The 22,304-nt window shown below is 40.1% G+C and overlaps 1 protein-coding gene across 4 annotated transcripts; it reads left to right on the top strand.

The window, feature by feature from the left end:
- The first annotated feature begins 830 nt into the window (after nucleotides 1-830).
- On the top strand, nucleotides 831-20,581 carry BCLAF3 (BCLAF1 and THRAP3 family member 3). Of its 4 annotated transcripts, XM_010213393.2 has the most exons (11): nucleotides 831-902; nucleotides 2,240-2,815; nucleotides 3,160-3,825; nucleotides 7,462-7,640; nucleotides 8,139-8,253; nucleotides 8,470-8,533; nucleotides 9,368-9,486; nucleotides 11,218-11,332; nucleotides 15,108-15,203; nucleotides 18,819-18,974; nucleotides 19,987-20,581. In XM_010213393.2, exons 1-11 carry the CDS (start codon nucleotides 862-864, stop codon nucleotides 20,014-20,016), a joined length of 2,157 nt encoding a protein of 718 aa, XP_010211695.2. In that variant the 5' UTR covers nucleotides 831-861; the 3' UTR covers nucleotides 20,017-20,581. The 4 variants fall into 4 exon arrangements, with proteins under 4 accessions (XP_010211695.2, XP_088388846.1, XP_088388847.1 ...); XM_088532720.1 differs by lacking the exon at nucleotides 18,819-18,974; XM_088532721.1 differs by lacking the exons at nucleotides 15,108-15,203; nucleotides 18,819-18,974.
- The last annotated feature ends 1,723 nt before the right edge of the window (nucleotides 20,582-22,304 follow it).

Here is a 22,304-nt window from a genome sequence, read left to right as displayed (position 1 = left end):
TTGTTATTTTCAATGCTTTTCCTAATCCTTCTGCATTCGTTAATAGAATCTAATGTTCATTTTCACATAACTGAAATTGTAATTTTTAGCTGGTAGTGTAAAAGCACTAGAAATTTTTTTTTTAAAAAAGTACTTTGTGATGCCTCGAATAGTCCATTTAAATGCAAGCAGAGGTAGTAGTTTATTAACAAGTGGAGTATAGAGATGAGATCTTTTGTACTCTGTTTTACATGGATAAAATGTGATGCAAGAAAAGTTAATGCTTGATGGAGCAGGAATAGATTGCAGGAACTCTGTAACCTTAAAAAGACTAAGGTATATCACAAATCTAAGTGCAGTATATATGGGTAGCTGGATGCTAAAACTTTTCCCTTCAAGCTTGATTATTATGTTGTGTGCCTGTTCCCTCCCTCCCCTGTTTCCGGCATTCAGTATGTGCTAATAATTATGGCATAATTTTTTCACTCGGTTGCAATTTCTTTGTGAGGGTCTTAACACTTTTTTAAAAACAAAAAGCCATGAAGAGATATCATTGTATAATGTGGAGAGAAAGAAGTGACTGACCTGTGACCTAATATTCTAAATTGTTTATAGCAAATATAGCTATAGCAATTTATAGCAATTGTTAAAGCAAATAAACTGTGTTCTCAGATCACCAGTTAGGAAAGAAAGTTACTTGCTTTCAAATGAGAATGAGTTGAATATAATGCATACTACTGCTTCAAACCTGGATTATCTAATAGTAGTTAAAGTAAGTTAAAAGTAACTGCCTGTGTTGCCAGTTGTGGTGCAATGCTATTGTTACACTATTAATTTGTATTGTTTTTCAGCTTCAGGAAACTCAAAAACACGTGAGAAAAGATGACGAGATCTAGATCAAGATCACCACGATGGAAACAAAGGTACACATTTACCTAGATCTCCATTTCTGTTCTGAAATGTAGTCCTGCATATGGATTTATAACGAAGATCTAAAGCTGTTAAGTAAAATAAAACCAAAAGAAGCCAGAATCACAATTTAAAATTTTTGTGTTTTAGCCAAGTATAATTTTTTTCCAGACTGAAACAACTTGTTCCAAAACTGAACAACTTCGGAGCCATTTTTTTTTCTAACAGTATTTTTTTCCTACTGCTTTTGACTAGAGGTGTTAAGATCTTGCTCTCCACCAAGAACCATGCACAAATTGCTTATTTTGGGACTTGGAACTACTTTAAGCACCAAACTCTCAGACAATAGTTAAAAGCTCAGTTAAACGTAAAAGCTTTTTTTACTCAGACACCACTTAGTATCTTTAGACACTCCTGTTTTGTGTCTTAATCTAGAGGGAGAAGTCAAATGACTGCTTTTCTAGCCTTGGGAGCTGACCTCAAAATCAATTTGTAGCATGGTTAGATACGCCTGACAGCATAAGGTGGAAAAAAATCACAGTGGGAAATCACAGTGCCCTTTTGAAAAGTAGCCTGGTGGCATGTGTCTGATGCCACCAGAACCATCATGCAAGTAGTTACCTGCCTAATTTTTAGGACTTGCAATGGAAATTTTAGATGCTGAATTAAGAGGCTGGAGTATGATTTTTAAGACATCAGAGCTATTGGTGTGTAATGAAAAAAGTATATACATATATATATATGCACACTTAGACAAAAAGACCAAAACATTTTTTCTCAAACTATTTTTTCTGCAGAAAGAGCTCACCTATGTAACCCTTTTCTCTTTCTAAGATAGGATATTCTGTAATGCTTTAAATCAGCAGCATTTCTTTGCATGACTTCCTGGCCCTGCAGAGGCTCATTTTCTTTTTGTTGTTTGTATTTCTTTGGTGTTTTTTCTTCCCCGTTTTTTTTTTTTTTCTCTTGGCACAGACAAAGACAGGGAATGCTTGAGAAGTGTGAAGAAGTATGTAACAGTTGTTTTAAATGTAGTAGAAACCTCGTATGTACATGACACTAATTTGAAATGAAAAATGCAGTGTGAGGAGAATGACTGACTTTCCAGTCTTCTGAGAGGGTGTTCTTCCTGTGAAAACTTTTAACAGGATGCAAGTAAATTAGTCTAGCCAGACAGATGCTTTGAAGATCTTGGCTTGTATTATTATTATTATTATTATTTTTTTTTACAAGTTGGTTACTATGTGCTGTACTCTATCATGCTTTTGTACTGAACAGATGTTCTCATGAAGAGTATGATTTGGTTTTCTGGGACGACTTAAAGTGTTATCTATCTTGTTTTTTGTCTCAGGTCCTTATCGCCAGCATTTAGGAGTCCAGAACACCATAGGCAAAGGCATGCTCATATTAGTTATGACTGTGAATACAAAAACTTTCGTAAGGACCCAAAGAAGTCTATGCCTTGGAGGGCAGAAGATGGAAAGTATGGACAAAGCAATTCTAGATTTGCACCTCATGGAAATAACCACCAGAGAATGTATGAACGTAGGTCACCTTCACCAAACCTAAAAAGAATTCTCTTGGAAGATACTTACAGTCATAAGCCCTACAGAACACATTCATCAGAAAGAACTGAAAGCAATAGGAGATATCAGTTACCACCAAAATACTCAGAAATGCCATATAAAGAACATGACCGACCATTTTACCAGCACAAAATGGAAGAGAGATATATGTCTGAGCACTATAAAGTCACCGGAAACGAAAAAGGAATGAAACCTTTTCATAGACCATTAGGGGCATCATGTAAACTTGAAAGGAAATGGCATGAAGATGACTTGAGGCACCAGAGATTACATGAGAAGTATGGTCAGTCACCCAGAAGAGTGTCTGATGAGTGTACGGCAAGGAGCTCTTTACAGAAGAGGTATAGGAATAAAATAATTAAAACCTGGGTATTGTGGTGTAAAGCCTCAAGTGAAAGTCTTTTTTCATTATAGTTGAAGATACCCACCTTGAAACACGTTTGCCACTTTGTAGTTTAATTTTGGGCGACTGGTAATAGTGAAGTATTTGTCTTTTAAGTAAATCGTTATTGATGGCTAGAGTGTGAGAGGATAATATTTCCCTCTTAAGAGCCCCTGCACATCTGTACCGTGGCATGAGGGATTATGGGTTAACTTGCCACGCATTCTGCTGTCCAACATTCTGCACATATAAGTTCTCACTTTCTTCTCTAGTGCAAGTGTAAATTGCTTTATGTCAACACAGGTATCCTGAAGATCACGATTACAGAGAATATGGGCACACGTCTAAAAGGGCTAAAGAAATGGAGAGGTATGACGATGGAGAAATAGCAAGAAATTCCAAGTGGAAGAAAGAACGCTCTTTTGCACCCTACAAAGAAAAGGAGGAGCAAAGAAATGTGGGTGCCCAGTCTCACCGGTCGGCCGAAAGGGAGTACTCGGAGGGGCCCGTCACAAAGTTAACCTACGAATACAGTCACAAACGGCGCAGGCATCCAGACGGGGAAAAGTCTTTTTCAGCTGATAGAGCTCAGAAGTATGGAAAGCAGGAAGACCAGAAATACAATTCTTCTAAGGGAGCCCGGGATAGCAAAGAGTTAGATTACTTTAGCGGTGAAAGAGCGAGACAGATGGAAGAAGGGCACATTGAAGTACCTGTTAAATACAGCTCGAAGAAGGGCTGCAATGCGTGCGTTAACTCTTGCAAAACGGATGTGGATCTGAGATCCTTTAATAACAAGCAGAAGGAAAAAGTAAGGAAAGAAGGGGAAATCAGGAAAAAAGTAGATTCTTCCAATAGCCAGCATGATTCAAGTCATACAGTTTCAGATGTGAAAATGTCAGATGTCAGCTGTAGGAGGGAACGTCTGACAATCAAAGTGGATATGAAGAAAATGGTGACCAAGTACAGGTATTGTCTTCTCCTCATCTTTTCTTTTTATCTGCTTAGTTTGTGAATATGGGAGAAACTAAGGTTTCCGAAAGAGGTAATAAGCACAAAACAAGGTTGTAACTTATTCTAAAATGTTAACTTGCCTGGACTGGAGGGGCTCTTTCCAGTAGCTCCGTGCGCCTCTTGTACTGTGGAGCTCCCTGCACACAGTGTTCCAGATGATCCTCCCCCTCTACTCAGCCCTGGTGAGGCCACATCTCCCTCAGCCTACTGGCAACACTTCCTAGTGCACCCAGGATATTTTTGGCCTTCTTGGCCACAAGAGCATGTTTCGGGCTCATAGTCAGCTTGTTGTTCCAGTTCCTTCTCAACAGAGTTGCTTTCAAGCTGGGCAGTCTCCAGCTTGTACTAGGGAGGTTTATTTCCCCCTAGGTGCGCTTGCCTTTGAACTTCATGAGGTTCCGCTCCATCTAACTCTGGCCTGTCCAGGTCTCTGAATGCAGCACAATCAGCCACTGCTTCCAGTTTTGTCTCATCCTCAAACTTGATGAGGGTGGGCTCTATGCCTTCATCCAGGCCACTGATGGAAGAGTTGAATAAGACTGGAGTCAGCACTGGTCCTCGGAGGACGCTGCTAGCTGCAGGCCTCCACTGTGCTGCACTGTGCTGGCTGCAGGCCTCTACTGGCACTGTGCTCCTGGTCTCAGCCCACTGAGCTCTGCCATTCAGGCAGTGCTCAGTGCACCTCACTGTACACATCTAGCCCGCACTTCTTGAGCTTGCCTATGGGGATGTTGTGGGAGACAGTAGCAAAAGCCTTGTCGAGGTCAAGGTAGGCAACATCCACTGTTCTCCTCTGATCCAACCAGGCAGTCCTTCTATCTTAGAAAGTTATCAGACTGGTTAAGCGTGATTTCCCCTTGCTGCACCCGTGCTGACTGCTCCCGATAAGCACCACATGCTCACTGAAGACATTCAGGATGAGCTGTCCCATCACCTTTCCAGGGTTGGCGGTGAGGCTGACTGGCGTGTAGGGCCCTGGGTCATCCTCCTTGCCATTTCTGAAGACTGGAGTGACGTTGGCTTTCTTCCAGTCCTCAGGCACCTGCCCTGTTCTCTGTGACCTTTCCGAGGTGAATGAGAGTGGCCTACCAAACACATCTGCCAGCTCTCTGCACTTGTGAGTGCATGCCATCAGGGCCCATAGACTTGTGGGTTGTGGGTGTGTTTTTTGAAATCCTTTTTTTTTTTTTTAGATATGTTTTTTATTTGCCTGAATGATCTCTAACCTGAACTTCCTCAGCCTAAGGAAGGTTGTCTTTTCTCCAGACTTTCTCTCGTTTCTGCTGAGGGCTGCCCTAAGCTGTAAAGACTGAAGAAAAAGTGGTATTCAGCAGCTCTGTTCTCTCTGTACTCTTTGTCACCAGGGCACTCACCCCATGCAGCTGCTGACCCACTTTTTCCCCTAGTCTTCCTTTTGCTACTGATGTATTTCAAGAAGCCCTTCTTGGTGTACTTGACCAGATTGAATTCCAGATGGGCCTTAGCTTTCCTTGTCCCATCCCTGCGTACTCTGACAATGTTCCTCTACTGTTCCTGAGTTTCCTGCCCTTTTTTCCACATTCTGTTTTGTCAGGAGCTCCTTGAACATCCATGCAGGTCTCCTGTCCCCTCTGCCTGGCTTCTTACCAGAAGGGATGGACTGACCCCTAGACAGAGCTTGATCCAATCCAGTTGTTCTCTCCCGTAAAGAGCCAACTCCACCTTGTTTTCCTGGCTTTCTTAAAAAGCACACAGCCCTCCATGGTAGCACTGCAGGCATGTGAGCTGTCCTACCATGTCTCTTAATGGCATGGAGATCACTGCCCTGCGCTGCATGGGGATCTTCCTGTTTATTCCCCTTGTTGTGTGCCTTGGCATGCAGCATTTCCGAGAGGTATTTGAATGTGCAGGTTTGCCATGAGTGTGCAGGTTTGCCATGAGAGCTACAAGAGGATCCTCCATAGTCCATCCCGTATGGATGCACCCAAGGGAGGCATCCTGAGCTCAGCCGTGTTTTGCTGACTGCTCTACCTCCCCCTGTCCCCTGTCTTTCCTAGTTTGAAGCTCTCCTTACCAGGCAGGCCAAGCTGTGGTAAAGATGCACGTGCCCTGCTTAGTGAGGAGGGGGCCATCCCTCCCCATCAGTTGCTGATCTTCAAACAGGGTCCCATGGTTGTAGAAACCAAAACCCTGTTTCCAACACCAGTGGTGCAGCTGGTTGGTAACTTGACAAATTTGTCTGTTGCTCCTCTCACCCTTTCCTGCACCAAAAACTGAGGAGAAGATGGCCTGGCCTCCCAGGCCTGACCACCATGCCCAGAGCTCTGAAATCCTGTTTGATGTTTTCCAGTTTTCCCTTGATGTCATTAATGGCTGCATAAAAGAGCAGCAGAGGGTGATAGTCCAACACATGGACAAGCCTTTCTTATTTCTGGAAGTTAATATAAGAAAAATATTGTTTGTTTTTGTTGCGAGTGCACCCAGAAGTCTGCTGGTAGCAGTCGTCTCTTGCTGGTTTGAAGAGTCGCACACAATGGAGAGGGTGATTATTTGCAGACTGAAGAACTGCGATGTTGATTACAGTTTGCTTCATATTTAGCAGATTTTTTTCCACAGCCCAAAGTGAAGAAAATGAAAGTTTTTAAAACTGAAAGCATGATTTTCCTAGGATGTAGTGGCTGGGTGTGTTTTTGCTGCCTGCTTCAAGGCATTTAACTAACATGTGACTTGAAATACCTTAGCTGAGAAGAAAATGTTCCTTATAAACCTGGGAAGAAGATAGATAAAGCATCTACAGTAAATGCCTGAACCGAGGTTGCTGAAATTTCTGCTCAGGTTCACTTATTTCCAGTTTACCATAGCAAGCGAGTGACCCCTGGGACCTGCTAGAGGTTGTTTCTGTAATGTAATTTTTGTGGGATATATGTCTTTGAATCTTCAGGTGCAGCATGGGCAGGTTCCTAATAGCTTTCCTGAAAGCATGGTAAAGAGAGCCTCCATCCTAAAAAAAATTTCTTGCGGAATCCTTGAGTCCTGAACTCAACTTTCCAAATGACAAGTGTTTTTACTGAAACGAAAACAGCAAAATTGATTTAAAAAAATTAAAAATAAGTTTGCGCACTACTAGTGGTCATTCTGAAGGAGAGCTGTTTCACTAAGCTTTAAATTGTGATTTTTTTTTTGAAGACAACGTAAGGTATTAAGATCTCTGAACTGTCTTGAAAAGTGCTTATAGCTCTTGGTAAATGTAAAGGAAAAAAAATAATTATCTTCCCGAATGATACTAAGAAAATATTTTAAATCAGAATCTTATTTTGTCTCTTAATTGGTAATCTAGTTTAAAATTTTCAGTTTTTGTACTGCATAATTCACAAGGGTTTGAGAGCTCAGACATATGTAGCTGTGTTGTTCTTGCTTTCCTTCCTTACATTGTCACCAGTATTTCTTGCCTGACGTCCTTTAATTAAAAAAGGAAAGAAATCAGATTTCAGTTTCATCATATTCCTCATAATTTTCCTAAAATGAATTTCTTAATTTACTGTTTTATTCTATTTGAAGTTTTCAAGTATACTGAATTCTATTAAAGTGCATATCTACAAATTTTTATTCTAGGGCTGCTTCTAGTCATACTACAGAGAGACAGATGTCACATGATCTGGTTGCTATTGGCAGGAAAAATGAAAATTTTCACCCAGTGTTTGAACACATGGAATCTGTAACACAAAATGTTGAAAACAATCCATCAAGAGAATTTACTCAGGAAATAATCACAATTATCCATCAAGTTAAAGGTGGTTATAATATTTTGGGTATACATATTTGTGTGTGTTTATATATTTATAATTATTAAAAAGAATTAAATATGTTGTTCTTGTAGACCTCAGGTGTTTGACTTCATTTATCTTGTATTTTCTTTTCTTTAGTTGCAATTAATGGGTAATATAGCTTCCCTTTATTTTTTCAAATTAGTTTTCAGACTGCTGTTTAGTATTCAGTGTTGAACTTTGTTAGCTGTAGATTACAGTAGCTTGAGTATTACCATAATAGAGCTGGTAAATAACTTTCTATTCAACTTAGACATATTTCTTATTGAATAAAATTAAGTTGGACTGGCCTAATCTTTCATTTCTGAATGTGGGGCTGCAAATGGAAATAGTTGGGAATTTTTATTTCAAGTTGTGTTAAGAGATTTTCTTAACAGTAAATCTTTTAGGCGATAAGATATTCAACTGTACGGTTCAAATACCAAGAAGAAAATAAACATACTTGTATTTAATGTCTCTTTACAGCAAATTATTTTGCATCTTCTGACATAACTTTACATGAACGGTTCTCAAAAATTCAGGATAAACCTGTTGCAAATATGAACGAAGTTAAAACACATTTGGATCCAGAAATTCACAGGTAATGGATATAATTTTGTCTTTATTTCTGTTAAGGTAGTTACTTATCTTCAGTATACTGAAGATACGATACAGCTGAACAGTGTCGTTTCTCTGCCTGGGTAGTAGTAATGTAGTTGCTTAAAAGTAATAAATAGTAATGTAGTTGCTTAACAGTAATACTCTTGCTATTGATAATGATGGTGCCTGTTTTTATGTAATATTTCTGTTGTTCTAGGAGGATTGATATGTCTCTAGCGGAACTTCAGAACAAACGAGCTGTGCCGTCTGAATCTCCACAGGTATCTTACTGTTTGACCAAAGTAGTTAAATAACTGAAATGATACGGTCACAAGTAACATTTTTGATGTTGACAGGCCATTTTTACATGTTTTGAAGACCATCAGTAATTTTGCCTATTTCTAATGCTTTTAGCAGATGTATGGATGTAATCTGAATGGTGCTCATATACTGTGCTCGCTGACTAGTACCATACATTTGTCTTTTGTGGTAGCTAGAGTGTTTTAGATGGTGTTTCAAGAAGTGAGAGTAACTATTTGTTTTAAAATAGTCCAAATGGTAAGTTGGTGAATATTGACATATGGATCCAACTTTATATCTGAAGTGTTTTTTTTTGTTTGTTTGTTTTTGTTTTGTTTTGTTTTTTAAAAAAAAAGCCTTAATGTCTTCTGTATCCCAGTGTTAGATTGACTAAACATCCAGAGAGGAGATCAAAATTTTATATTTTTTTCTACAGTGCATGTATGTGAAGATGCAAATTAAGAACAGTAGACTTTCTTACCACTGGGGTCTATGTGAAAATATTCACATAGATATAACTCCATGTCTAACGCCTGTGTAACTCCGTGCTGAAATGCACAGTGCTGTTCTAATACTCTGTTCACTGTTGTTTGGAAATTTGTGGATAGGTAGCTGGAGGGAGTGATTTGGACTCTTTTTGCAACTGCTGTGGAATTTGGATTCCTGGGTTGATAGGCATCTGTCTTAAGTGCAGGTGGTTGAACCACTTTACTGAGGTTACATGATTCCTGAAAAGCAGAATAAAGTTACTTAGTTTACATAATATTGTTCAGTTATTTTGAACCAACCTGACATCAACCCTTCCTTTCAACTAGAACATGATGAGAGTTCTAGAAGATCCAAATGATCTGCGACATGATATAGAAAGGAGAAGAAAAGAGAGATTGCAGAATGAAGACGAGAGAGTATTTCGTATGGATGGCATCACTCCAAGGTAATTAGCTGGTACAAATTGTGTTTGCCCAAACCTGTGGTTATCTTATACATTCATTTTGTATTTTCGAGGCTTTCCCACAGTTGCATTCAAGTATGCTCTGATTCTTTTCAGTAGGTTTGTCCTTGCAAGTCTGACTCGGCTTGAAATTCTACTGGTGTACATTGCAAATGCTCCTGCAACTTGCGCTGTAATGAAGTGTTACCTTGAAAAAGATTAAGCTGCAGTGGAAAAGAGAAGAGAGAAAACAAAGCCCAAAGCACCCTTTTCTCCCTACTCCCTTGCCATCCCCCCAAACTTACCCTGTAGGCCTGAATGGGAAGGGGGGAAGAAATCAACTTAAGAGACCTGGCTGTTTTTAAATTCTTCTTTCTAAATGGCATATAATATTCTCTTGGTATTTTGTAGTTTTAGTCTAGAATGCTTTTACAAAACTGCAAAATACCAAGAGAATATTATATGCCATAAATATGTCATGTTGTCCTGGCTCTCTGTAACGCGATGGGGAGTACTAGCAAAAAACTGTTTTTCTTCTAATTCTGAAAGAATTCTATGGAGGAAAACTATAGAAGGTTTGGAATAGCTTATTACTGTTATGAGTTCCTCTGTAAGACATTTGGCCCAGAGATATTTGTTACCCTGAGTCATCCTTATTTCATTGCTGATACCAGAGGATTTTCTGGTTGCAGTGAGAAAGTACTTGGCTTATTCCTATGGGAGATGGGAGGGAATCATTCAAGTAAATGATTCCATATGATAGTATTGATTTGAAGATATTTCTTAAAAATGAACAGATGCCATCATATTAAATGTAGTCTGTAATGACAGACTGTGGCGATACACAAAGGAAAGGTGACTTGTGGAGGCAGGCTTGAGCTGTAGAATAAACAGATTTCTTGTATTTGGGCTTCACACCCTTCACCTTTGCTCAGGCATAGACCTTTATGTTTAAACAAAGAAAAATACCTTGAGCTATTGCATGTAGCCTTTTATGTACCTAGTGCTGCTGTTCTTAGTAAGTGTTTGGCCTGATAATCTGGGAATTATCTCCCAGATAATTCCCTCCCCTCCCTACGCATGCAGTTAGTCTGCTGACCCTTTCCATATGCTGTTTACAGTGGGAAGCCCATTTTTTGTTTTAGAAGTATGGCTCTTCTCATGCTGGACGTGAGAGGGAACAGTGTCCTAGCTGGTGTGCATTTTAATGGGGCCTGAGGGCAGGGATGGTGTGAGTGGGTGGACAAGCCTGGCCTGTTAAGGATGAAAATGGAGCATATAACTGCCTTCTGTCTATTTAGCTGCAGCTTGTCTGATGCAGAAAATTCATAAAATGGGACTTTTTGTACAATCGCAAAGGTAGTAATAGTGCAAAGCAGTGGCTGAAGTGCTCTTTCATTTGAAGCCAGGAGAGGGCAGCAACTGTGCAGGCACAGCTGGGTGAAGCAGGGAGGCTGCCTTTGGGCAGTGAGGATTTTAGGAAGGCAAATCCCTCTTTATTCATAATGGCATTTCAGAATACAGATTACAGTGTAACTCTGAGTAGGTGGGGATTCTGTTTAGTCAGAAGACAAGCAATGTGTCAGCAAGTGTCCTAGATTGATACTGCTTGAAAACCATCATCTTGCACTTTTAAGGGGTGAATAAGGCCATCTTAAACACAGCTTGTTTGATACATTATGGATTTAGTTTTTAATTGTCTTTTTTGTTTGCATCTTTTCTGTTTCTGATCAGGAACCAGCAAAACTGCAGTGTTTCAAAATTACGAAATTCCCATATTGATGGCTTCCAAAAGCCTATGAGGTTCATTAAACCACCTTTCAGGAAATTTATTGGGAAACCTCACCTGGTAAGCCTAAATATGAAATAGTAACCTCAACATTTGTTTTCCATGCATTCCTAGCTATATTCATAATGCAGACTTTGCTGCATCAAACTTGTTGATGTGAACTTACAGATCTGCCATCTCCTGTACTTTTAAGTTTCAACTGAGGCTTTATTATTTTCAGTCTCGTTTGTTCAAATGTCATCACGAAAACTGACTGCTCATCTCATAATTAAACAGCTCTAACACAACAGTCCTTCCTCAGACATCTGTTGCAGCCCAGGTTAATTTATTCATGTCAGTTGAATCTGTTTTTATAAATAAATGCTGGTACAACAAAAGTATTGTTTTTTTTTTTTTTTAACAATGTCTTGTTTTTTAGTGCCCATGTGCTGTTTCAAAACAATGTTGCTAGTGTTCTTATAACCTAGCAAGGAGATGGCCAGTGTTTCAGAGGGTTAGTTTAGCTGGAAGTGTTGAATGTGCTTATACAGAAATTGAAAGACCCCTACAGAGAGTGAGGGAAATAAAGTGGTCAGTTTTAGATCTCTTAATCTGATCTGTTCCAATTATTCAGCTGCAGGGGGTGTTTAATGACCTACTGAATTAAGGGACTCTATGAAATTGGAACTCAAATTGCGGATAGGAAATTTGCACTGCATGTCACATTTCTTCCACTTCAAAAAACAAACAAACAAAAAATTCTGCCTGAACCATAGGTTAGAGAACCTTGCTATTGAGCAGCTAACGTGTGGTAATGTGGAATAGTTTGGGGAAGAGGAAGTGGGAATACAATACTGCGGTGCAGTTGCCAGCGGCTGGAAAGGAAGGTCTGCGCCTTGTTGTGCGTAGGCGGCTCTGTCACCAACATGGAGGGTTTCCCTGGGTTATGAGAAGAGAGGTTCTGCTGGAAAGCTCTTGTTTTAAAACAAATACAAGTAAAGAACAGATCACAGAGATAAATCAAAATGCCTGAATGATATCCCTAAGGATGGAATGTTGTACAAGGGATTAGCTCATTCTGCATTTCATACGGAGTTTATCAAAGCTAGTTAGGACAGTTACTCCTCCTTAGGCTGTCTGTCTGTGCTGTGCTTTGATGCTGAAATGGGAAAAAGACGGTAATGTTGGGTTCAGAAGAAATGAAACTATCCCTATTGGAAACTAAATAAAGAAGCAGAAACACTTGGAACTAAGACTGCATTTTAACTTGGACCACCAGAGAGACTAGGGAAGTTTTACTAAAATGTGTACAGTATAAAAACCTCTAACTTTTGCTCCCTGCTGCCTGCAAAACAAAGAGGAGATTAATGCAAAGGGTGATTCGTCAGGGCTGGGATAGGTGGCCCTGCACTGGGAGCACTCGTGGCGCTCGGAGCAGCCCTTCCCGTGGTGCTTCCTTGCGCGCCCGGCAGCGCGTGTCCCTGCCAGGAGAGATCCCATCGACGGGGCAGGGCTCCGGGCTTGTGTGCACGCGTGTGGCTTCCAGCAGGGCTCGGCGTTGCTGTGGAAGTGGAGGAGTGGAGTGGTTCCCGAGGGGCTAGCTGTAATTTCGGCTATGTGTGTAAGAGCAATTTCAGTGCTGAGTGGGTTTCTTGTAGTAAGTTCTGAGCTGCGTGACTATATCCATAGCTACTCTGTTTGGAAGTGTGGTACTAATGGAGCCAAAAGCGGCTTAAAGCCACGTGAATGAAGATGAAGGCCACTCGTACCTGTTTTTCACAAGAGAATAATAAAATCAGAAACACTTAAGCAGTGTGGGCCTGAACATCACTGCATACACTGAAAAGTTTAAGGATGGTGGCTGGAGACTGGTGTTTGGAGAACCATGTTTGGTGGGTCACCAAACTACAGTTGCTGGGCAGCATATCGCTAAATAGCAAATGTTCAAAAAAAGGGTATATTAATGGAGCACATATGCTGAAAGATTGAGGAAGGAATTGAAGCACAAAGTCTGAGATGACAGCTAATGGGATAAGGGAATAACTTTCCACTGTTTTGCTCAGTTTTAAACAGTTACCTGGGTAGTTGTCGCTTGATTCTGCAGTCTAAGAACTGCCAAGCCCAGAGCGCTCCAGTTCTCGTGGGAAGCTGATGTATGGCTCAGATGAGAGGTAGCCCGTGGTATCACAAAAATTGTAGAGGTGTGGAAAAAGGCTTTGTTTGATTCCCAAAAGCTCATTACTACCACTAACTATAACAGGAGCTCTTGAGCCTTGCTGACTTCTCAGTTTGAAGTGTGCTCTGAAGAGCGGTGTTCTTGGTTTAATTACATATTGCATTGAGGAAGATAAATGTATTTCATTAAGTATCTTTATGTGCTTACGATAAGAAGGAAGCTGAGAAGTTCCTGACAGTTTTATCTGCCTGTTTCCTTTTTGGTATCTTTTTCTAAGAAAAGTCATCTAGTCTACTATTCTAGTGTCACTTCATCAACTTGCATTCTCCTTTTTTGTTCTCTGCTGAGTCCCCTCTTGTCAAAGCATTTTCAAAAGCTGAATAAATTGTTGGTTGACTTGTAGTCAAAATCTCCTCAAAAGAAAAAGTTAAGTTTCAACACTTTTCTGTAGCTCTTATAGTCTCCACCAATGCTCTCGAATTAGTAAGTGTTAGAAAACATCTTGAGGTGTTATGCTTTTTCTGAAGAGAGTGAAACACAGACATTCACTCAAGCAGTCTACATGGGAAAGGTTCAATTTAAACCTAAATGACTTCAAATCTGAAGACATCACAGCAGAATGTGAGGCTTTTTTTTTTCTCAACTGATTGAGATAGCTGTGTTTTTTTTCCAAGTGATTGAGATCTCTTTCAAAAGCACTCCTTTTAATTCTAATTTAAAAGAACACAGCCTAAAATGTTTCTGATTTTGTAATGACTTGGTATTTTATTAGAGAAACAGAAGTTCTGGAAAGCCTGCACGTGCAGTTGTTGTTAGGTGATAGTGTATAAGAAATACTGCATAGAGATTTCTTTCTAGAGTCTTCTCAAAATTCATTTGAAGCTCTCAATAACTTTGTGTAAACAGCTTTGAGATTCAAGAACACTTTCCAAGAGATTCAAGAACACTTCTAAATGGAACAGGAGAAATTATTGGGTGGAATGCTAAGAGTTGGCTGGCAGTTTAGTACTCTAGTAGGAGATGGCTTTAGTGTAGTATATGGCAGTGTGTAATGCCTCTGTAAATATTTATAATTACATGCTATATATAATATGAGCAATGGAAAAGCATGTGCATATAAAGCTGTATAAAAGCTGGAGGCGGATGTTCTATTTTGTGCAACTGTAGCTCTTTGGAAACCTCCTAAGGACTAACAGAACGTGGCTTGTGATATTACGCACTTCCTGTCTGGTTGCCGAAGTGGTTTATATAACAACTGCGCTCAGGAGTTCGCCCTGTATTGTAGGATGACCATATAATAAGCAGGGATCATAACGACGGTGATGGTGTTGATTTTATTCCTTTCCGGAAGGGATGGGGGCTGTAGTAACCTACCCACTCCCTACCTTGCTCCATGCCTGTTGCAGCAGCAGCAGCCCTGGGGGGCAGGGGTGGGCAGCCTTAGCCCCCGAGGTGTGAGCAGGTCACCCCAGGAGGGCGATATCCAGGAGAGGAGGGTGGTTTGTGCTGTGTGCATGCAGTGAGGGCTGCCATCGCTTCGAGCAGCTCGAACCCAGGCCGCGTGCTGTGGGGATCGTGCTGTTCAGCCCTATTGCATTGCGAGTTAATGTAGCCTGAAAATCTGTCTGTCAATAACTCGGCAATAGCAAGCTAATAGCTGCTGTTTTTTTCCCTCCCTAGAATTCTTACTATTCTTCAAAAACAAATGATATTTTCCCTCACAGACGAATTAGAGGACATCTTGAAAATACAGGACCTATTAGGAGACACTTCAAGGTACGGATCAAATTTATCAGATGTAAATGTTATATAAACCTGTGATTTGATCATGTTTAATTGGTAGCAGGAGGCCTTTTAAGCAGTCTTAAATGCCATGAAAAAGTAGTGGCATCAAAGCTGAATCTTTCCCTATGAAGCAATGGGAGGCTTAGCTTCAGCTAGGTAAGAGGGCTGGCAGTGCGTTGAGCTGAACTGTCCAGTATTGCATCCATGTGGATGAAAGGAGTTAACTCTGAAGCTGTGAATGAGAATTGTAGGAAGTGAGGGATGACTTAGAAAGGCAGTGTCCCCAAAACAAGCTGGGTAGTATTCTGTCCTTCACCAAACATATATGGAAGCCTAAATTACTGCCCAAGATTGGGTGAAGTAAATTGTGTTGGTTTCAGAATTGTGTGGTAGCGTTTTATTTGTATATTCATATGGGGACCTCTGATCTGAGATTTATTCATCTCCTCTCCTGACTTCCTGCCATCTATGCATTTTTATATAAATCTGAATGTTGTAAAGTTTGATTTTCAGTGTCCCAAGATGTTAAAGAGATGGTAGGCAAATGTGCTTCTTCCTGGAATAATGTAGTGCCTTTCTACTGCTTTTAATTATAAATGATCATAGGGTCAGGGAAACTGGAAAGCCCCCTCTGCTGACATTGCCATACTCTGCTTGGGTCCGATTAGATCCGTCCTTAATAGAAAGGTATCAAATCTAGGGTGATCTATTTTCATTTGTTTTTTCCTTAAAACTACCCTTATTCATTGTTTAACTGGATGGGGCATTGCATTAGGGCATAGAGGATCCTTTCCAATTTCATTACTTTTTTTCCATAAACCATAAGAAATTACTTTTAATCCATTACAAGAGGCTGCAGTGAGATGCATGAATGACATATAGTAGGTGGAATAGGTAGCAATCTTTCAAGGAAAGCTTTGCCACTTAATCTGCTGGATAGCCAAGCTAGTGCCATCAAAAGAGGGATAATGGGAATTTTATTTATTTATTAGGTAAACAGCAACGTACCAAGTTGCAGTAAGCAAATTTAAAATGTTTTTGCCTCTAAAAGTTGCTTCTGGGTCGGGCCGACCTCATGGCCTCCTAGCAGAATCCCCCCTGCCTGTAGGGGAAGGGGAGGGCGGCTGCGTAGCACCCCGAGCCCTGTCACCTGGGGGGACTCTGCCAGTCAGGGTAACCTGGGGAAAATGGAAGACTGACTCCATTGACATTAGCCTCCATTCCTGGTGGAGTTAGTAACAGGTATGGAAGTGTGCGCTCAAGCTGGCCCTGTGTGTGTGTGTGTGTGTGTGTGTGCAGCTTTGATATTGCTGTGCCCCATGGTGCTTTAAAACTTGCAGGTAAAATAGTGTCCACAGTAATGTTCAGTGTACTTACATGTAAAGCACATTCCTGCTGTGGAAACAACAGGGCTGGCCTGACCTTATTTCATCACCTTTTTTTTTTTTTTTTTTTTTTTTTTTTTTAAATCACCTACTTAGCATAGGGTTTTTTCTTGCCTGGACTTTGGCTGAAACCTGTTTAGGGAGGTGATTTGACTATTTTCTGTGCTGGAAAGATTTTTCTGGTTGATTTGAAAAACAAGCAAAGACTCTGCTTCCTGGTGCATAAAGGGAGGGAATCCTCCTAATTCTAAAAGCAAAAAAAGGGAGTTTGCTTAGTGTGTTTTTAAATGATGTGGTCTGGCGGTATATTAGGCTTTTTACCAGAGGGGGGTGGGGGAAAAAAAAAATTAGAGCAGCTGTTCTATGGAGGAAGTGGAGAACTCTGAAAACTTAAAAGGTCTCTTTTGTAATGACATCTGCCGATGAATTGCTAGGGTTTAACTGGGTGCACACATCCAGTCTGCATCTTTAACTGCATCCATATGTGGATTCTCTGTTTTTTCTAAATTTCCTTCGCTGTTTTTGTGCGGGTTAGCGCATTAGTGAGCGAAGTTATCAAAGGTGTGTATGACTGCAGTGCCTACATACCAGCTGCTTAACCTGCTAACTTTATCTATAGTTGACTCTGTTCTGCTAATAGCACCGCTTTTATTCCTCCCTGCCTCAATTACTGGACATGTAGATGTTTGAGCTGAAAGTTAAAAGCTGTGTGTAGCCTTCCTTCCAACATCTGGTAACTTCTTCCCTTTCTTCCTCAGTCTGCTCCTTTGCTACTTGTTGCTATAAACATGCAGTGACCAGGGCCTCCTGTCTAGCCACCTACAGTAGTGCAGAGAACAACAGCAGCTGTGAAAGGAACAAGAGCTTCTCTTCTTAACAGTGTCCAGGGGCTTAGTGTAGCCATAAAGATGTCCTTCTGTTTTCCCTGTGGCAGGCAGATGCCTACTTAAGGAATTTGCTGGCACTTCTTAATGCCTTGTGCCAGGACTGAAAGGCGTTTGATAACCTCCTGCAAATGTCCTCTGCCTAGAAGCACTGTTAAGAGCCACCTCAGGGAATGACAGGGTCTCCTCCGTTAGCTCCAGCCTCGGTGGTGGAGAGACTTATGAAACAGCAAAACTCTGAATTTGGGTGAAGGAGCCTCCATTCTGTGCAGGGCTTCCTTAGCTGATCATAAGTTGCCCATCGGAGAAAAAAAAATAAAAATATTGCAACTTTAGAGCATGTAATTTTCTTGAAGTGATGCTTTTTTTGCCAAAAAGATTGGTTTTGCTGAAGTAATTGGGTACCTCTCGAGAAAGGTTATTACCATACCTGTAGTATGTTTTGGTCTCCCTTGCCCTTTAAAGCTATTTATAAAAGATGGCAAGAATTTTACGTGGTCAAGATGCTTCCTGTCTCTTTATTTGAAAGCCACTTGAACCTTTCTATTTGAAGGATGAGCTGATACAAGTAATGTTTCATGTCAGGACCAAGTTTAAAAACTTAATACTACACTGCTAGAAAAATATGAGAAATAATGATAAACTATGTTTTCCTTGTGTTTTTTTTTTTAAACTTCTTATCACTTATTGTCCTGAAGGTCTTCACTGCTTATGAGTGTAAACTTCTTTCTAATTTTAACTGCTGTAATCAGTGCTGATCTTGCTGAATTGTTGGTTCTGTGTATTTGTTATGCTTCCACCCATGGGTTTTTTATCATCTCTGTGGCTTTTTCTCCTGGTCCTGCATTAAGTTAGTTTACATTCCCCCAGCCTGGAGCTGATGAAAGCATAGAGCAAGGAATATATGTTCAGTCTTTATAGCCATCTTAAAATACTATACTGATTTCTGTTTGGTACATGTATTTTTTACTAGTCAAGATACACGTCCATCGTGGGCCTGGCAACATGGAAGTGTTGTCTTAAATGACCTCTATTTTCTTGTTTTACTTAGTATGTGTATTCTGAAACTCTGAAGACTTTTGTTTTTTCTACAAGTAAGAAAATTGTGGTGTTTTGGTTGTTTAAGTGCAATACTGAAGCTTGATCCGCAGGCCACAGAGTGGTCTGAGTTGCATTAATTTGGAAATAATGGAAGGAACTCTGTACTTGCAAGCAAAGAATGCTGTTGTTCAGCCCTCTAAGTTTTGCATATGTATGTAACTGTAAATATAAGCCTGAGTTTCGCTGCCCTCGTTTTTTACATGTTTTCCCCTCTCTTCCCTGCCCCCCCACTACAGAGCAACTTTACAGATGGCCGTTTGCAAACCCAGTATAAATCAGGCTTAGTGCAGAAGGGTTTATATATCCAGGCTAAGTACCAGCGGTTACGTTCGGTTGGTGTCAGGGGATTTACCACTAGTAAATTCAGAGATGGATTTTTGAGGAAAGAAAAGGTGAGTTGGCTTAATTTATTTCCACTATGCCTTTGTGTAAAATGCGAATGTTCAAATGATCCACTTGAGTTTCTAAATCCACATGGAATAACTCTGAGTTTTTTGGAGTACTGCATCTTTGCACTTTGCAGGCAAATCTAGTTCTGCACTCATTTCTTCCATGTTTGTCCCTTAAACTTATGAAGAGAAACTTTGGGTAGTTGAAAATTAGAGGTGGATTCTGAGAATCTGCAGTGCCTCTGTTTCAGTAATCTCTTCTGGAGAGCAGTTGATCTGATTTCCTGTTTGGCGAAAGGGGAAACACTGACCCTCTGTGTTCAAAAATGTTGAATCCTCTTAGGTTATACTTCAAGTTATGTGAAGGCTTTTTTTTTTTTCCTCCAAATTTGGGTACTCACTGAAGTGTGATCTCTCAAGGCAAACAGGGAACTGAAATGTGCAAATGATTTTTTCCAAAATGCATGAAGCTGTACAAGAGGCAATTTTGTGCTGGTGACTTTTTTTCCCCTGAATTTCCAATATTGCCCTATAACTGGATGATAAAGTCCATGTCTAGAATTTATTAAAACCATTCATAAAGTCTGACTATTAGAGATTCTGGTTTGAATTAGAGAAGCATAAGATCTGAATATTGATATTTTTTGTGATCTGTGAAGAAACTGAATACCATTGAGTTAATGACTACATCAAGCTATTTTACTTTTTCTTCACTACGTAATGCTTGATGGTTGGCTAATTCTTTGAAAAAAAAATTCTTAAGATTCTAACATTTCCTTCCTTTGCCTGTCTGAGCAGTAATTGAACTTGTCAAAACACCATTATATTTCATCCTTAAAATAACTTTGCATATGCAGCCTCTAAGATGCAGTCTTTACAGTTGTGGTATTTCATTCTGTAGTTATACAGCACTAATGTTGTAGTTAAGCGCTGTACTAGTATGTGTGCAATGGAAGCTGGAAGGATTTCTTGCCCTTTTACACCTTGATGTGACGATTGTTTTTCCTCTCCGTAGGGACACTTAAATATTGCCACAGAAACCTGAGCTGCGATCCTGAAGCTGGAACATGCAACATGGCAAAGGGAGCATCTGTTTGTTTTTGACAACTTTGTCAAGAATTAAAATAGGATGACTGAACTAACAGTGTAACTTTTCTTGATAAAAATAACTTTATTTTTCAGTAGTGGAATGCTGCAGAACTTTTCTACAGTTTTAATAATTGCTTTTAAATTACAGTATTCAATTGAAACACTGTAGTATGTACTCTAGTTCCTTTTTGCATACCAGTCTCAAGCAAAGAAATCACTGAAGGGAGTCTTATTTATTTAATACTTTTTTTTTTCTGAGCATGATGTTACAGATGGAACGTGAGTCGTTATACGCAGAGGTTTATATGTTGAAAGTTTGTTGCTTATGTAATAAAAAAAAGGAAAAAAAAAGTGCCTGGATTGTTTGGTAATAGCACATTAGCTCAGGATTTTCCAAGTAATGACCTTTTAGGTTGTGCAATAGATCTTAAAGCTCTGTTCAGTCATTTCTGTAAAACAGTATTTTGTATTACTTCATTTTCAGTTGAATATTAAACATGGGATTTTGCTGTGTATATATACATGTGTAAATTGTTAGACAATTTTCAGCATTTGATTAAAGCATACGGTAAGGGGCAGGTATGTACCGTACTCTAGCAGTAGTCTGACCGCACTGGAAGCATGCTTGGGTTGTTGGAGGATGAGCTGGTCTGCATTCAGAAATACTCTGTCTCATTACACTTCCTGGTGTATGGCATTCTCAACCAAGCCACGTCTTCTGTGATCTTTTTGCCACTTTTCATGGATTCTGAAGATGTAATCTGAAATATTTAAATAAAAGCAGCAGCAAAAACATGTTTTTGTAAGCATGACTTCTAACAAAGCTGTCTATAATTGACACTGCTTTAAATGCAGATAGCTTGTATTTTTTTTGTTTAAAATCCCAGTAAATCTCTGAAGTTTACTGTACCGCACTATTGTTACGCTGTATGCAAAACTGAAACAGGCCAACACTGTATCGGCTATAAACAATATTGTGTTGATTTCCTATTTATAGCTTTTGCCTTAATATATGGTATATGGTAGGGTTGTGTGTATGTATTAAAGATATGGTCAGACTTTTTATTGCAAGTAAATTAGACACACCGTATGTAGTTTCCAGAGAAGCTGTTCTCACTTCTTTTCTTAAAAGAAGTTGTTCACAATATCCACAACAGTTTAGTGCATCTGTGTCCTTTCCAAGACACTGTTAGCCATGGGAGGTCCTCTGTGGACAACATCAGAGCCCTAGTCCTGGGCAGAGGAAAAGCAAAGGAATCTAGTTTTGGGTAGGAAGTCCAGCAAAAAATGGTTTTACACAAGACCTTCAGCAAAGAGGATCTTTATTGAAAGGCTCTGTGTTTGGCTCATCACATGGAGCAGTGCCCCAGGCCATGGGCTGTGCAGCTCAGGTGTTCATAGGAAATAAGGAGGCAGGTGTGCCACATCTGAGGTCGTGATTCAACAGTAAGACAGATGGGTTAAGCTTCTAAAGCCCCTCTTTTTTTGGTTTAATTAACAATTGTTAGTAACAGCTTTTTCAGTAACTTCAACCTGTTCAGAAGATAGAAAGCTGAAGGAAAGGAATTCCCTGGCCAAATAGGAGCAGCTCAGTGCTTGTAGATAGGGAATATTTTAGGTACGGTGCTGTCAGTGCTGATTACCTGGGAGCTGGAAGCAAGGTGAAGGACAAGTAAGTGAACCTGTCCCTCTCAACAGGATATTACTGTTTCTGTCAACCTCTCGCAGCATTCCAGTAAAAGCCTGAAAGAGAACATATGGTTGAGCAAGCCATGAGAAAGTGAAGGTGGGAAGAAACTCCTCACACAGCAGTTTTGATCCCCTTGCCGGGAGGGGTACTGGCACCACCAGAATTAACTCCCTGCTTCCCACTTGGGAAGTCTGGGTTTACAGGTGTGAGTGACCCCGAGTGATGCTGTGCTTTTCTAGCTCTACCTATAGTAGGTGTCTCTAACTTTTACTTCTCCAGCTGGGAAGCATATTACAAACAGAAGATGCTTTGGTATGTTTGCAGGTTTCCCCTTGCATATCCCCAGTCCCAAGATGAGTGTCATATAATGAAATGTCACTGTTATTTCGGTTGTTTTGGCATTTAAGATGATACCATTTGCTTGAATCACATTTTTTTATTGATGACTCTGTTTCACTAATGCAGGATTCTGCCATGACAAAACTTCCTACTGTATAAAAATCTTACAGAAATTGAATTTTGTAACCGTTAGGTGCTACGGGCAACCTGATAAT

This window comes from Tinamus guttatus, unplaced genomic scaffold (genome assembly GCF_059628265.1).
Source record: "Tinamus guttatus ecotype Peru unplaced genomic scaffold, ASM5962826v1 Tinamus_guttatus_pri_ptg000470l, whole genome shotgun sequence".
Taxonomy (NCBI): domain Eukaryota; kingdom Metazoa; phylum Chordata; class Aves; order Tinamiformes; family Tinamidae; genus Tinamus; species Tinamus guttatus.
The sequence above is the reverse complement of the archived record's forward strand: the minus strand, read 5'-3'. Positions and strand labels throughout refer to the sequence as shown.